The 15,271-nt window shown below is 41.5% G+C and overlaps 1 protein-coding gene across 1 annotated transcript in view; it reads right to left on the bottom strand.

The window, feature by feature from the left end:
* The window catches only part of gspt1 (G1 to S phase transition 1), a 51,329-nt gene extending 36,812 nt beyond the window's left edge, over window positions 1–14,517 (bottom strand). Inside the window, exon 1 of the mRNA XM_060840442.1 lies at window positions 13,981–14,517. Within this exon, the coding sequence (XP_060696425.1) occupies window positions 13,981–14,176 (196 nt within the window). The 5' untranslated portion in view covers window positions 14,177–14,517. The remainder of the gene's footprint in view (window positions 1–13,980) is intronic.
* Between the last annotated feature and the right edge of the window lie 754 nt (window positions 14,518–15,271).

Raw genomic sequence — 15,271 nt, forward strand, 5'->3', positions numbered from 1 at the left:
TTGGAAACAACACTGAAAATAATTTCTACAAAAATCAGATGAACTTACACATAGCAATCTCCTCGTGGCACCATAGTACATAGTGTGCCAGAGTGTAATGCACCTGCCTTTGTACAAAATTCGTGCCCTCCAACTTACAGTATGCAAAACAATGGTCTGGGAACATACACTTTTAAAAGAGGAATGTGACAACTGATTTTTCTGAACTATAAAACTTTTTGCATCTACTACATAAAATGGATTGCTAATACTGTTGATGGGTCTTCCCTGCCGTGACGAGTTAAGTGACGGAGTGTTCGAGAGTACACTGTTATAATCACAGCTGATGCTACTAATGGACAAATCAGATGCCAGAATTAAATCTGGCCTGATACAACAGTTAGTAGAAAGTGAGGACTGCAGATGCTGGAGATCAGAGTAGAGAGTATGGTGCTGAAAACACAGCAGGTCAAGTAGCATCCGAGGTGCAGGAGAATCGATGTTTTGGGAACAAACCCTTCATTAGGAATGAGGCACACCTGATGAGAGGCTTGTACTTGTAACATCAATTCTCCTGATATAACAGTTGCCATGCACTAAACATAGATACAGATGGCTGCAGATTTTAAAATTTTTAACAGAACCAAACAAAAGAAAAAGCAAACCAAGCTATTTAAAGATAGAACATGTGTTTTAACATCTTTCAAGCCATCAAAATACCTCTCATGTATTCCCCAACACTACCAATTTAGACCAAGTCAAATCCAGGGGCATTATTCTTTCATACCAAATCTTTATTATTGACATAACTGCTTCTCCCAGACTCTGGTCTGTGAACTACAACTGCTTCGAACCCTCATGACATAAAACTTATACTTTTTCAGTATTTCATTAATCTGATTTTTTTTAAAAAACCAAACAAACACGCTTGGTCTACAGTTTTCACAAACTGTACTTTTACATCTAGGTAACTGAGCTATCTTTTATTCGTCCCATCTACCTAAGAGAGGTACACTATTCGCTTTTGGCCCTAGACAGGGCTCCTTCAACTCAAATCTTTTAAGCTCTGCTTATTTCTTAGCTAAATTTATCCTTAATTATTCAAAATCAAAAACAAGCTAACCCCCTGTCAGAATCCCACAGTATAGACAAACATTCCTTTATTAACACTCAAGAGCTAGTCAGTTTTCTTTTAAACCTCTTCACACAAAGTTATCTTGGTTGATTACCCAACTCAGGAGTCTGATCCCACTTTGGTCCATACCCTTGGAAGAGGCCGATATTAGTAGACAACACTAAACATGTCATCAAAGAAGCAAACAAAACCAGTAGGATATTGAATTAAGTGTCTTCAAGTTTCAAAGTGTTTTCATTAACAGTGCGAGTGCTGTACCCAAACTCTCGGTCTGGCCAGTGCAGTCAAATCAGCTGCCTCATCCACTAGCCCAGTCTCCCAGCTCTGTGTCTATCTTACTGTTATTCATACATGCCAAGTACGTATAGACTTTATAGTAACCTGATCAAGTCATTATGAAATGCAGTAGAAAATCAAGATACAGTGGATAATACTGAATCACTTGATTCTGTGAAATACAACTATAGAAACCAGGTTCTTATGCAAAATAACCAACCCAAAACATTAACACACTATCCACAGATGGTGCCTGACTTGAGTTTTTCTGACTTTTTTTCGTTCTTATTTTTTTAGATTAGATTACTTACAGTGTGGAAACAGACCCTTCGGCCCAACAAGTCCACACCGACCCGCCGAAGCGCAACCCACCCATACCCCTACATATACCCCTTACCTAACACTATGGGCAATTTAGCATGGCCAATTCACCTGACCCGCACATATTTGGACTGTGGGAGGAAACCGGAGCACCCGGAGGAAACCCACGCAGACACGGGGAGAACGTGCAAACTCCACACAGTCAGCCGCCTGAGGCAGGAATTGAACCCAGGTCCCTGGCGCTGTGAGGCAGCAGTGCTAACCACTGTGCCACCGTGCCGCCCCTGCGCCCCTTATCTGGAAATGTAAGAGCGTTAATTCAAAAATGATACCATGAAAATACAAGCAGCTCTGAAATCCGAACTTTTTTTTCTCATTAGCACGGTTGTTTAGCATTGAACCAGTTAATCCAAGCCAACACCCACTCGATGCGCATTACTCAGATGCGACGTGGTGTGTGGGGCGTCATGGCCCAGCACCGGCAAGCATGGATTCTCTCTCAAGGCCTGTTTTAGTTAATAAGTCTGCTCCTCCAGTAAAATTTAAAAAAATTATCTATAAACACTCTTACCTGCCGACAATCACACAAATCACCAAAAACAAATCCTCATCTTAAGTATCATTCTGGCCAGAAGGAAATCCAGAAGAAATATTCATGGGGAACATTCTTCTTTGGCTTAAAGATCAAGAACACAAGTACCCAATCTACATAAGTCAGGGTTAGGTGTAAGGGCAAGTAGAAATACTCCTTAAGAGGTTTAAAAGTTCAATTTTTTAAAATTCAGTCTTTAATCTATACTGAGCCAAACACATTCCAACAATATCTACCAAGTGTTACACAACAGAATGTTGAATGGAGTTTCCATACTCCCCCATCTAAATTGGAAGCTGTTTCTTGCAGAGTTTTGGAATGAATTCACTCTGCTGCTAACAATCATAAACCTCTCAAAGTCAGAGATTAGCTTCCTTTCCTTTTTAATACAGCCCTCAATGATCAAATGTATGTTTTACTCTAAGCACATATAATTCTGCAAACAAAATGACAGTTATTTTGACTCTATGAGCATGGTTCTTAACATGTCTGTTGGCCAGGAGATTGGACATATTGTATTCCTCTTGGGGAAAAAAAATCCTAACAAACAGGCTATTTATCTTGCTTGTTTTTGTCTCAAACTACTTTTAAAAGATTTTTGTACCAAAATGAATTAATTAGGGCACACAAACCAAATTATTTGCCAAAAGGGATAACATTATTGTATGTGAAGTTAATTCTGGCTGGATTTAGATTTTCCAGCTTTCAATTACATGACAAGATTCACATCAAATTGCTATTTGCCACCCCCGGGATTAAGTGAAAAGCACCACATTCATCATGCTGATAGCAACAGAAGGCACCAGGCACAATGTGTCATATGCAGAATATGACAAATTAGAGGCAAAAATCAGTTATTTGGAGTCAAAATACATCAAATGTAATCTCTTCTGACAACTTCAACAGCAGCAGCTGGGGATAAAGACAGCATTTCAGTAACATGCTCCTTTATATATGTCCTCTTGGCTAGCTGGTAGCACTTTGCCGCAAGCCTCAAGCTCCACTTGGATTTTAGCAGATAATGTAGTTCAATAGACACTATTGTCCATTAGAGGTATCTATTTTGTGATATTGTACATTGAGCACTGATGTCTGCTCAAGTACACTTGAGATAGCATTGTATTACTCCCTTGCTAAAGAGATCAAGAAAACCAACACCAATTCTGTACCTCTGTGATAACTGAAACAGAAACTATGGGCCATACAGGTGACATCCAAAGAATTCAGAAGAAATTTCTTTATCAAATGGACTGAATATAGCCCTCACACCCAAATTGAGTAATTATTGGAACAGCACAGCTATGAGTAAAGTTGGACAGCAATGAGGATGGAGGAAAAGAAGAACACTTAGAGAGTTTACATACACAATCGGAGAAGGCACATGCCTGTAAAAACAAATCATATACTGCTCACTTCTGTTACAAACTGAACGCATTTCATAAAAAGAGCAGAGATCCAAGTCTCCTGGTCAACAGGCATCACAATCAGAAGGATCACAACACATGGCTTCTATTTGTCCTGCTGAGTCTGGCTCAGCACAATTATCTTCCTTACTTTGAATTCTTACTAGTCTTTTCATTTACTCAACTTATTCTACCTTGTTCCACACAACTGGAACAGCAACACTACTTGCAGTTTGCCTTCAAGATGAAATGTCTAGACATTTTTTCTTCAGTTCACATTGAAACTAATTTTTGAATGAAGACTCAATTGACTGATATAAATCACAACAATTTGAGTGCATCGCCATGACATATTCTTTCAAATGTCAAGACTTCAATCAGAAGTGTCTCAAGCACCTGATAACATGTTGTGATCCCCTAAAAATATTTATAGATTAAAAAGATACAAACACTGCACAGTGCAAGTATAAAATGAATTCATGCAGGTATAGCTCCAAAGATATGCAGGTTAGGTGGACTGGCCAAGCTAAATTGCCCATTGTATCCAGGGACACTTCACTAGCTGGTTAGCCAGCAGAAATGCAGGGTGATGGGGATAGGTCTGGGTGGGATGCTCTTCAGAGGGTCGGGAAGGACTCTATGGACAAACAGCCTGCTTCTACATTGTAGGGGTTCTATGATCCTTATGCACATCTAGCCCTAGCGGACTTTTGTTCCATACACTCAGCAGATTTGGGAGAAAAACGTGACAGCTCCAGATTCGTACACTAAGTTTGCTCAGTGAGCTGGAAAGTTCATTTTCAGATGGTTCGTGTTAGTGACCTGCTTTCCATTTATGTATTTAGGTTTCCTTGGGTTAGTGATGTCCTTTCCAGTGGTGATGCCATTTCCTGTTCTTCTTCTCTCAGGGGTGTGGTTTATTAAGACAATTCTGGTTGGAATGCCATGCTTCTAGAATTCTTGCGCATGTCTCAATTCTTGTGCTTGGCTTGCCCTAAGATGGATGTGTTGTCCCAGTCGAATTGGTGTCCTTCCTCATTTGTATGTAAGGATGCTCGTGAGAGTGGGTCATGTCACTTTGTGGCTAGTTGATGGTCCTGTATCCTGGTGGCTAGTTTTCGGCCTGTTTGTTACTGTTCTTGCAAGGTATTTTGTAAATGACATTAGTTTTGCTTGTTGTCTGTATGGGGTCTTTCAAGTTCATTAGCTGCTGTTTTACTGCGTTGGTGAGTTTGTGGGCTACCATTGTCAAGAGGTCTGAACAGTCTGGCAGTCCTCAGTTACCTTTGATGTAGGGGACTGTGGCTACAGTAACAAACAATACATTAGGCAAAAAGGGAGAAAGCTAACCAACAAGATACACGAACATCAACTAGCCACAAAAAGATTGAAAACCACTAATTCAGGAAGGACATGGTGATCAGGGAAAATTATTTGGTCTAAAATATAACAGGCTATACAGCTTTGCAAGAGCAGATGAAGTAAAATGAGGGAGGAGGCCAGCCAGATAAGTACTGGATGAGGCTGCAAACAAAGTGAAATAGCATGGAATTGACAAGTGTGTTGAACTCATGGGTGAGAAAAGAAAATTATGCTTTGACCAAGGATGTTGCCAGGGTTGGAGGATTTGAGTTTTAGGGAGAGTCTAAACAGGCTGGGACTGTGTTCCATGGAGCGTCAAAGGTTGAGGGGTGACCTTATAGGAGGTTTACAAAATTATGAGGGGCATGGATAGGATAAATAGACTTTTCCCTGCGGTTGGGGAGTCCAAAACTAGAGGGCATAGGTTTAGGGTGAGAGGGGAAAGATATAAAAGAGACCTAAGAGGCAACTTTATCTCACAGAGGGTGGCACGTGTATAGAATGAGCTGCCAGAGGAAGTGGTAGATGCTGGTACAATTGCAACATTTAAAAGGCATTTGGATGGGTGTATGAATATGAAAGGTTTGGAGGGATATGGGCCGGATGCTAGGACATCTGGTCGGCATGGACAGGTTGAAAGGAAGGGCCTGCTTCCATGCTGTTCGTCTCCATGACTCCTTTCAATGATCAATGTGAGGAAATTGCAGCTTACACAAGATTACGTGTGACAGTCTGGGAACAGAGGAGCAGCGATTGAGATCGAATCAGATAGCATGTTGGAGGTTGGGGTCATCAGTTTACAAATGGAAGTCAACCCCAAGTACTCAGTATTTTACAGCTGAAGTTGCCTATTTAAACAATGTGCAAACCATCACGTAATTTGCATTCATAGCCACCAAGTAAAAGCTTACACATTATACTGCTTAAGCGGTGGCCTTGGATGGGAAACATAAGTTGGCATGAAGGTGCAATGGGAACAGAACTTTTACCTCCTCTCTGTCTATCCACGAGTCACCCCAACATGCTGTTCAAATTCTAAAAAGGCATACACAGAAAAGGAAAAAAAGACAGTCGCTTTAGTGGTGATTAATATGCCAAACATGGCATTCTCTCTGGGATCTAAAACGGGTTTGCTTCAAACATCATCTAAACCTGCAGTTGTTGAAAATAACCACCATATCCATACATATGGCTGGTACACTTACTGACCATCTATGTTAGTCCTGATAATGGTCCTGTCATTTAAATACTGGAATTATGCATCACTAAACATATTAGATTTATAATATCAACGTTAGAGTCGGGAGTATAGTGCTGGAAAAGCACACTAGGTCAGGCTGCATCAGAGGAGCAGGGAGAATCGATGTTTTAGGCATAAACCCTTCATCATATGTCTGAAATGTCAATTCCCCTGCTCCTCGGATGCTGCCTGACCTGCTGTGCTTTTCCAGCACTACATTCTAGACTCTGAACTCCAGCATGTGCAGTCCTCACTTTCGCCTCCATAATATCAACATTAGTCATCATTTAAAAGCAGATATTTCTATTCAAATGTTTTCTTGTTTAGTCCATATTCATGTCAGACTATTAAAACTAGTTTAATAGTGAATGCTGAAAATTTCAATAAATATTTCTTGGTTTTGCAGCTTTAGTAACAATGGGGCTAACTAGTGATCTTGGCTGCGCATTCAAAGAAAACACAGGTGCTCCATGAAACAACTCATTGCAGATTAGAGATTAGAATTGAATACAGACCAAATCAGCAGCACCCACACCCACGAATGAACTGTTTAAAAAAATTCCTGGTAGTTGGGTTGAGTTCCAATTGTTTTTGGAGATTATCACGCATGAGGTCTGGAATAATTGGGACATGATATCAAAATTACTTAAATGTTGTGGATGCGTTTCTGGATATCTTAGCCAATTACAATGTTTAGGATAATCATCTGACAGATGATGGATTCAAGGGACATGAGCCAGAGTTTTAGTTTTGGGGAATACTGTTAATGCAGACTGGTGCTACACAAACCGAGTAAGTAGGATAAGGGGACATCTGTGAGAAATGTAAATACAAAAGACTTTTGTAATAGATTGAAGAAACAATGTTCGAGCTTATGGAGATCTACTACAGGTGCCAGCAGGATATAGAAGCACTGTCATCAATTCGTATGGTTGCATGGCAACCTTTTGAAAACAGGCGCACTTCTTTCCAAAAGCACTGGGAAAATATGGAGTCTTCGGAAATATGATCAGAAGTCCCGTCTTTTGATTGGAAGTCAGAGTCAGAGCTATACAGGATGGAAACAGACCAGATGGTCCAAATTATTCATGCCAACCAGATAGCCTAAATTAGTCCAACCTGCCAGCATTTGGCCCATATCCCTCCAAACCCTTCCTATTCATGTACCCATTCAGATGCCTTTTAAATGCTGCAATTTACCAGCCTCCACCACATTCCCTAGCAGCTCATTCCATAGACGCACCACCCTCTGTGAAAATGCTGCCCTTCAGGTCTCTTTTATATCTTTCCTCTCACCCTAAACCTATGCCCTCTACTTCTGGACAGTGTGGTAGTACTTCCTTCTCACTCCAGGACTGGAGGTGCGCATATTGCACAGTGGGATGTTGGATAACTAAATTGATGGACTACATCAAAGACTCTTAACAAGACTCAAATTCAATAGGAAAAGAACTTGTAATTAAGCTGCACGGAATATGCACGTAAAAGAACATTCCTGATACATTGTCATGTATACCATACTTGAGCAGGTGTGAATTTATGAAACTCAGCTCTCTAACCTTGACTCTTCTAGAAAGTGAGTATCTCATTACCCTTACAAGCTAGGAGCACACAAAGGCTGAAAGTGACATTGCAAGGATGTTGGAAGATGTTCATGTGAGAGTGAGAGAGAAAAAACAAACAAACATTCTTCTGTAAATTACATTCACTGACCCAAGAGGTCAAGGGGCACAGACCGCGAGTGAGGACAGAGCTGGTGGAAAGATTAACTCTGTGGTCTGATTAGAGTGCACATTTGCTTGTCATGGATCGACTGTTTCTGCGTTTTTCCCTGAAGCCTGAGACCCGGGAATGTTATGAACATAGTTACATTGTGGGTATCTAAGATGATTTAAAAAAAGGCATTTTGTAGGACAATGATATTGGGCATGTTAGCTGAGCAAGTTTAGACTCAGCTCTCAAGATGTACTGTTAAAAAGGAAGGTTATCTAGCCAAAGAAATTGGCCATTTGGCCTGGCTTCATAAAGGTTCCCACTTTGACGCGCATGTAGCTTAGTCAAGTGTACTCAGACCTGTCAATGAGTTTCTCTTTCTCCGCAAACTATTGCCATTTTATTGCTGTTTATTGATTAAGGGCATGTGGCGTTTTTGTAATTTTAATACCAATTTCAGTATAAAGACAGCTGGTTTTGCAGCAATAAGAGTAGCCTGAGAGCAGTCTAACGGGTAAGAGCTGGCATCGCTACGCTCTAATGGTTTAAAACCTTAGATACCTACAAGCCAGGCTTGAACTATGTTACACAGTGTATCATTGATGCCACTGCTAAATAAAGGTAATAATTTAAACTAAACAGTCTGTAAGAATTTTATATTCCAGACTACCACAGAGTACAAACTCCGGGAGGGACCAAGAGAGGCTTGCAAGTAGAGTCCACCAGGGATTCCCTGAGCCGTCTCGAATAGGTGCTTAACACCTACCATAGGTGAGATACTAACATTATAGCAGAACACTTAGAAAAGAGCAAGGCAGCATCAATAATCAATGCAGCTTTATAAAAAAGAAATTTTATTAAAACTTACTGGTAATAAATTGGTGTGGTTTGACAAAATAACCATAAGACCATAAGACACAGGAGTGAACATTCTATGGATAAACAGGAAGCAATGGATGACTGTTCTCTAATTTCCAGAATACATTTGACAAGCTTCAACAAAGCTTATTGCAGAAAAGCTATTTATGTAGGGGGCATCGTATTGATATATTTAAAAGATTGGCTACTCAACAGGAAACAGTAGGCATAAATTGGCACTTTTGGTTGGGAAGATGTTACGTGCAGTGTGCCTCAGGGTTAGTGCTGGATTCTCAATTTTTCTTGAAACTTCATAGAAATAATTTGAAAAAAGATTGACAGTAGAGTTGCTCAATTTGTTGAGGACGGTTCCTGAGATAGGAAAGCAAGCTGTGAAGACACAAGGAAGGCAAGAGAATGGAGTTGAGAAACATATTAGATATCAAAAAGCAGAGGAGACTCAATGGGCTGAATGGCTTACTCCTATCGTCTTAAAGATACAAACCGACTAAGTGAATGGGCAAAGGTCTGGCAAATCAAGCACAATGTTGAAGCAGAAAGAATCAAAGAGCAGCATATCATCCAAGTGATATCGAATTGCAGAGATCTAGATGGATCCGGGTATCCTCAAGCACAAACTGCAGACGTGTACATGAAGGTTCAGCAATTAGCTAAGAAAGCTAACAGAACATTATATATTAAAAAGGGAACAAAATATAAAAGCACACTTATAGTGAAATTGTGCAAGGCAATGATGGGACCACATCTGGAATACAGTGCACTGTGTTTTGGTCTACTTATTTAAGGAAGGATATTGGTAGGCTTCAATGATAGGTACAAGTTGCCTGATCATTGGGCCAGAAGATCCTGGTTCAAGACACACCTGTCCTAGAGGTGCAACACAACATCTCAACACAAATCTCATATACATAGGAGACAGCTCACATAAGATTTACTAGACTATTACCTAGAATGAGGGGGTTAGTTTATGAGGAAAGGTTGAACAGGCTAGGCCTGTATCTATTGGAGGTCAGAATGGCAAGAGGTAACTTGGTTGAGCCAGTAAGATTTTGAGGGGACTTAACAGATGTAGAAAGAATGCTTCCAATGGTGGGAAAACCTAGAACTAGGGGGAGTTACTGTTTTAAAAATAAAAGAGACCATCCATTTAAGACAGAAGTACGGAGAAGTGTTCTCGCAAAGGGTTCAGTCTCTTTGGAGCTTTCTTGCTCACAGTGGTGAAAACAAAACTTTTTTTTTAAAGGGCAGAAGCAGACACATTGTTGCTTAGGAAGTGAAAGGTTATTAGAGGGAGGTAGGAATGTGGGGGTAATAAGATTAGTTATGATCTGACTGAATCTTAATTTGTATATTCATGTCATGAATCAGACATGCCTGAGAGGAAAAAAAATATAGGTTATTGCACACACTATTCACTACTAATAACATTTACACAAAGATTCTGGACCCTTTTTTTTGGTGGGGGGGGGGGTTATGCCTGAAATGTCAATTCTCCTGCTCCTTGGATGCTGCCTGACCTGCTGTGCTTTTCCAGCACCACACTCTCAACTTTGGGTATATAAAGTCACCCTGTTCTGACATATTTTTCTAGAAAGTATCTACTCAAATTTCTTATTTTATATGCAACAACTGAAATTTGGAATGTAAATGCATGTTTGCCACACAAGGATTATTTTTTAAAAACAACACACAAGCATAAAATCTTTGTCAAAGGTCAACTTCAATTTAGAAGCTGGACCTGAACAGTAGTTATGCTGCCATCTGTAGCTGATATCATGGAGGTAAATCTTTATAACATTAGAAAGTCATTCCTGGTATTGATTGCCAGAAATGAACAGTCCAATTCCATTCCTATTCCAGCTGTTAAGACATGAAGTTAAAAGTGCAGATCCCAGATCCAGTCCACAACGAGGATCATTTTCTCTGAAATATAATTTTTCATGGTCACCATTTCTACATCCTTCATAGACTTAAAAATGTTCCCATGTTTTAGACTTCTAGATTTGTATTTTCCATAATAAAATAGTTCACCATCAATAAGGCTCCATGCTGCACACAGCATTATCTGCAACACTATCGCAGAAACAAAATTGACCTTGGCTACAAACTTTGCTTTCAACAGTCTTCACCAGCTGTCCTTCAGGAACTTTCAAAAAGTATAATCAAGCTGGTGTGCAAATACACAGAAATTAATATACAAAATACCACAGAAAGAGTTGCACCTGCAGCTGGGGATGATGCATAAATATGGTTCAGACAGATTCCTGTTGCAAATATTTGGATATAACAATAAAGCTGTTACTCAGGAATAAACCCTCACCTACAAATTGCTCGTCAGTGTTATGCCCCTACATTCCAAACTATCCTGAATTCAAATTCATTTTAGCCAAAACCCCAGACTCCTCACTGTTTTCTCCCTACTTCATATGTAGCACTTGCAGTCAAACCTAAATTGCATTGAAACTGTTAACAGCTTGCTGTAGGACTTTCCTCACTAAATGGGTCATTCATTCCCATCCTCAACTTCTGTTAGGCGGAATCTGTCTTCTTAAGAAAAGGGATACTTCATGTTGAAGCGCTTAAAAAAAATTTAAGTCGTAAAATGATCAATAATTATTTACCAACGGTTTGAAGAATAAAGGTAATCATACCCAAATAATGGATTACATTGCCCTGGAATCTGCACACTCCAGGGACATCTGTGTTACTTTAAGGAGTATCAACACCAGTGATGATTATATATGCATGAATTCTCTTTCTTAGAGGTATATTCCCTTTAATATTAGAGCAGGAATGGGCTGGTTTGGGATGAAGTGATTATTTCACTCAAGTTGCAATTCAGGGATCCAGGCACAGGTTTAAATTCCACGACAGAAGCTGGCAGAATTTGAATTCTAAAATACTTGGAAGTGAAAGTCAGTCTCATGATGGCAAGCACAAAACCATATTCATCTTTGTAAAGCCTATTTGGTTCACTAATATCCTCGAGGAAGAGAAATCTGCCATCCTAACTTAGGGTTGAGATCCACTGAATGTCAGATTCTAAACTCACCTCCAACATTGTCAGGTAGGCCACTCAGCTCAAGCACTATTAGGGAAGGGTAACTAATGTCAGCCACCTCAGTTTTTGCACTTCAAAAAGATCATTTCCTTTCTTTCTTTACATTAACACAAAGGTCCAGAAAAATGTCTGAACTTTATAGCTGGCTACCCAGGAGTTGCAACTTAAACTCAGGTCAAGGAGTATTGCCAGAAGTTTAATTTTATATAGTGACCTATGGAGCACACCTTTCATCATTGATACACCACCATACCAAAATATTAACACCTTGCTTATTTATGTTGTAACCAATATAAGTTTAAGACTCCCTATAGTAGGTAAATGGGGAGGAATAGTTTGTAAAGGTAAAAATGTAAAAAAATCAGAATAGAAATTGCAGTACATGGAAAACTGGAACTGTTACGTCAATACAAAATATACATAACGTAGTTATCAAAATCCATTTACTTAGTTTTCTCTTAAAGTTGAAGGTAGTATTCCATAAGTAACTTCTCCCATAAGTTATTCTTCCAGTGTCCAAGAGACATGGAAACAAACTGAATATAATCAGATCTGGAATTGCAAAGTGTGGAGGAGAAATTGGACAAGAACAAACCATAGACCAGAAAACAAATGCCTCCCAACTGTCACAGTTCACAGGGTCTACCTAAAATGAATGCAAGGAGCTTTCAGCTGTACAAACAGGCAGTTATCCCTGTCATTCTCAGGACACAGTTGCATAACTATCTTGCAATCAAGACCTGAATCAAACTTGTAACTCCACCCTATTCAACTAGACGAAAAACACACTTTTCTCTAAACATTGGATTTTATGTGCATAAAACTGAGGCCTTAATATTTCTCTGGCTATTGCACTGTAGTTTACCTTCTATAAATCAGATTGACCACTAGAAATGTCACAACTACAACACAAATACATACCGTCTCATAAATCCATGAGCATTAATTGTTGTTTGTAGGATGGATGTCTTCAAACAAAGTGCTGAAAGTAGCCAACACGACAATTACCGTACAGTACTTGTAAATGCTGGCATGCCAGCATGCAATTTAGCGACTTGATTGCGTTATATACAGTAGGTTCAAGCTCCTAACAATTTCCCCCATGCCAATTTAAGTTGAACAGTTTCGAAGGTTTCTGCAAATTAGCTACAATTGCATCTCCAAAGTTAAATCATCGATTCATAAATACCGGTGACCGATTTTTTTTTGCCTGTAAACCTAAGTAGGACCTTCATTTACTATAAATAAATGAAGTCATAGGCGAAAATAACTACGCGGCTCAAAGTTTTCTTGTAAATCAACACTCCCAGCATCGTCCGAAAAGACGGAATACACGGCGCAGACATTAATGCCCGTTTAAAAGGATCCTTCACTGTGTTTTTTCCTCTCGATATGTCGAAGCGGAACAGGAATTGTATGAACACAAGATTGGGATGGAGATCGGTTTTCATGTCCAGGCCTCAGGCCACGAGAAGTGCAGCATAGTCCTCCCCCAGTCTAACATATGGAATATTTCGCAAGGAGGAGTAAAAGTAGAGGGCCATACAGACAGACGAATGGAATATAGCTCTAAAGAAAGTTGAGAGAAATCTTATTCGCCTCCGAAAAACTTCAAGTCGACGTAGGGGGGCAAGGCAGAGAGCTTTTATTTCCAAGTTTAGGTAGAAACCTCCCCCCCCCCAACCACGCCTGTCATCCAGGCACAAAACAGGCGAACAGCTCGCCCCATTCTGGCTGCAGTTTGGGCAAGAAAAAAAAAACACCATAGTGAATCGTGGTGGGGGGGGGGGGAAAGAGGAGTGTAGACACCATGAGCCTCCCGTCCTGGGGAAGGCGGTCAATCCAACCCCTCCCAAGCTCCCCCAGTCCCACCTCCCATGCTTCAACGGAACAAAGGCCTCAACTCGGAGGCCTGCCGCCAGCCGGGCTCACACCGACTCCGCAGCCGCGGCGATTTGTGCGTTTTAAAACGTTAAACGGTACAAAAAACTGCACGCGACTGTGACAGTGACCGATTACCTTCTAGTGTCTCCCCGGCCTCGTCTGAGCTCCTCAGGAAGGAGGGCACGAACTCCGCTGCGTGCACATTGGGGACGAACGGTTTGGCGTTCACATTGAGCCGGGAGAAGGAGGAATTCATCTGGGCCTCAACATCCGTGTCGGCCGCCAGCTCCCAGGAATCCGGGGCGTAATCCGCCACGTCTTTCGAATCCATGGCCGCGCTCAGAATGTCACCGGATTCAAAAAATAACGTCGCACCCCCTTTTTTTTCCGAAAAGGCTCTTTCCTTTTTTTTCCCCCCCTCTCTCTTCCCCCCCCACCACCACCACAACAACCGTTCCTTTTGTGGTGATGTTTCTCCCCGTCCGGTCGGTGGGTGTCCGAATGGAGGCCGAAGAGGGTGGTGTGGGAAGGGAGGAGAGCACCGAGACTCCACCGCCGGTGCTGGTGCTAGAAGAAACCGACAGCCTCCCGCGAGCTCCGACTCCTCGCGTGTGTCTCTCCCGACAGCACTGACGCGATCCACTGCTCGGTCCACGGAGGCCTCTGCGCAGGCGCCCGCACTCACCCACCACCCCACTTCCCAATTACCCGCTGGGAGTTGTAGTCCTGCTTCCTACCGCTTCCATCGCTCCCAACAGTAGGACGCAGTAGACTACATATCCCACAATCCCATCCGTCCCGGTTTCCCCGCCCCCCCAATCCACCCTATCAAATGCCCGGATGGGTGACCCCCCTCTCCTCCCCGCCTGGCGCTCGAGCGGCTGCCCGTTAGCCGGAGTTTGAAGAATCAGCGCTTTCGTGTCGCTGGGCGGGGCGGGGAGGGAGAGAGAGGAGGGAATAGATCCGAAATAATGCAGCCTAAGCCTTTAAATACCACCCTCGCCCCTCTGCTTTTCCCATGCGCGTTCAGACCTTCAACTAAAACACCGAGTGGCCGTACAGTGGAAGACAAAGCTCGCACGACTGGAAATGCTCGGCCTGGTGATCCGCTGATTCAAGCCTTGAACTTCGCTGAGCTCGACAATTAATTAATGATGTCGCTTCTTTTAAAACCCACTCTGCAACTATTCGTCAAAATTGCAGCGGTGTCTTATAACTACGAATATTCTGCGACACAGCCTTATGTAACTGAAATGCCTCACACGTTCTCTTTAAAGGGACCTGAAAATCACACTCCAGGCGAATAAAATAAAAACAGAAAATGCTGGAGGAGCTCGTTGGGTTTGGCAGTCTCTGTGAAAAGGAAAAACAGTTAACGTTTCGAGTCCAGTGACTCTCCTCCAGAACAAATACATGGACTGGTTTA

This window comes from Hemiscyllium ocellatum, chromosome 20, assembly GCF_020745735.1.
Source record: "Hemiscyllium ocellatum isolate sHemOce1 chromosome 20, sHemOce1.pat.X.cur, whole genome shotgun sequence".
NCBI lineage: Eukaryota > Metazoa > Chordata > Chondrichthyes > Orectolobiformes > Hemiscylliidae > Hemiscyllium > Hemiscyllium ocellatum.